Source organism: Mastomys coucha, unplaced genomic scaffold (genome assembly GCF_008632895.1).
Source record: "Mastomys coucha isolate ucsf_1 unplaced genomic scaffold, UCSF_Mcou_1 pScaffold20, whole genome shotgun sequence".
Lineage (NCBI taxonomy): Eukaryota > Metazoa > Chordata > Mammalia > Rodentia > Muridae > Mastomys > Mastomys coucha.
In genome coordinates, this window is record NW_022196903.1 from 61540978 (window position 1) to 61543053 (window position 2076).

A 2076-nucleotide genomic window follows, 5' to 3' on the forward strand; every position below is an offset into this window, starting at 1 on the left:
TAGAAAGAGTGTTGTGAAACAGTATCTTTAGAACACAACAGGGTCATAGCACTCACAGACTCTTACCAATTGTAGTTACCTGCACGAGACCTGTACAAGATTTAATCAGTAAATATATTACATGGGTGGGGCACATGATTCCCACCTATCCCTAGCTAAGGAGCTATTGGCAGGTGATGGCTGCTAGGCCAGGGGAAATCATTTTTCTTTAAAGTTGTAGCCTTTGGTAAGTTGGCCATGATTTAGTAAGCATGATTTAGTAAGCATCTATGCTCATGCAAGCAACCCCAATTAAACTAAGTGCTGTGCGAATGGGGGAGTAAGACGAGGGAATGGGGGAGGGAATTCGATTAAAATACACTGTATACTAGCATGGAATTGTTAAAAATAGTTTTAATATAGAAGGGGCCTTGAGGCTAGACTCATAAACATCAACACAGTTGGAAATGGAGTGGCAAATTACAACAGCCCCACTTATTTTCACACTGATTCAGCTATTCTGTTTGGATAGAGATTAAGGCAGGCTGTGATCACTGGGAAGAATCCAGGCATTGTGGACAATTCCTGGTACAATGTTAGTGCTATATAGGGAGAAGAGAACAAGGAAATTGATAGCCACTATTTCTCCTTGATGAATGCTTGAGGACCTTGGGTCGAGAAGTCAACCATTTTTTCCTAAGCCTTGTTTAGTTCATCTGTACTATGGGACAGAGAGCTTATCTGATGAAATCATTTTGAGGATTAACTGAATGACATGTGTAAAGAGCTTGATAAGGGTAGGTATTTATTAAATATCTGTCATTTAGCTTTCCATTTTCAAGGCTGTGAGATGGCTCAGCTGGTAAAGGTCTTGCTGTACAAACCTGATGATGTGAGTTTAATTCCTGAAACTCACGTAAAGGTGGAAAGAGAGAACCAGCTCCACAAAGCTGTCCTCTGATTTCCATGCACACCCTGTGGCATGTGCACATTATCCTAGTCACACATTCTACATACACAATAATTTCTCTTTTTCAAAATAAAGATGTTAAGTTGTCTTTTTTAGTAAATAATTGAATTGACTACATTTTGATAGTTCATATATATATGGCCTAAACCAGGAACCAGAAACTATGGAAACCTACCCTGTTCGAAGCGATCTGTTAAATATCCCAACCAGAGAAAACATCGGCAGCATGATGGCCAAGAAGACCATTCCTGACAAAAGTCCAATGTCTTGACTATTATCTGATAAAGGAAAGAAAAGTAATTTTAACTGGGCATTAATGTCCGTGTGATGACCGTGTCAATGTTCTCTGTACCCTGTTTAAAGTGACAGTCACTGACCACAAAGGGAGGGGAAGCAGAGTCAACCTTCACCTAGGACTACAAAGTGATTGCCTTTCCAGCTTGCCTGACTGCAAACCCCAGGAAACCATCCTCTGTGTGAGGAAACTGGCCCACATCCATCTGAGGTCAGCGGGTTTCTAGAAGTGCATCTTCAGCAAGTGTGGTCAACTCACACAGACGTGTTTTATGTGAGCTATGTGTCGTGATAAACCTCATTTGGTTTGTCTGACAGCTGAGAATTCCCATCTGCTATGACAATGTCTAAGGTTGGCTAAAGTCACAACTGCATCATTTTTTGTAACCTTTTCTGTGAGGCAAAATTTATCTGTGACTTCTTAGCATTCTTCAGAGCCAAACTTTACCTATGAGAAAGCAGTAATTCTACTTACAACAATATACGCTCTGAAGAAAGAAACCAAAATTGCCACATCTTGTACCCTTTTAAAAAACATCCGTTTTACATTCTGAAGTTGGATTAATCTCTTTAGCTTTCTCAGTGTAGTTTATCCAGCATGTGTTATTCATAGGCTCATTACATTTTCTCCCTAGCACAGGGGAAAGTAACCTCAATATTGTTACATCTAGGAGATGCTTTGGATGTGGCTTCTCAGTTTGGAACATGTGGGGTCATGCTGAGTATCCGCCTCCTCTCCTCTCTTCTTCCATCCCTACCTCTTTTCCCACTTTCTTCTTCTTCTTCTTCTTCTTCTTCTTCTTCTTCTTCTTCTTCTTCTTCTTCTTCTTCTT

The 2076-nt window shown here is 40.3% G+C and overlaps 1 protein-coding gene across 2 annotated transcripts in view; it reads right to left on the reverse strand.

Annotated features, from left to right (window-relative positions):
* Il23r (interleukin 23 receptor) overlaps window positions 1–2076 on the reverse strand; it is a 91286-nt gene that overhangs the window by 33059 nt on the left and 56151 nt on the right. For both annotated transcript variants that reach the window (XM_031382102.1, XM_031382103.1), the window contains one exon: window positions 1125–1227. In XM_031382102.1, coding sequence (XP_031237962.1) covers window positions 1125–1227 — 103 coding nt within the window. The remainder of the gene's footprint in view (window positions 1–1124; window positions 1228–2076) is intronic.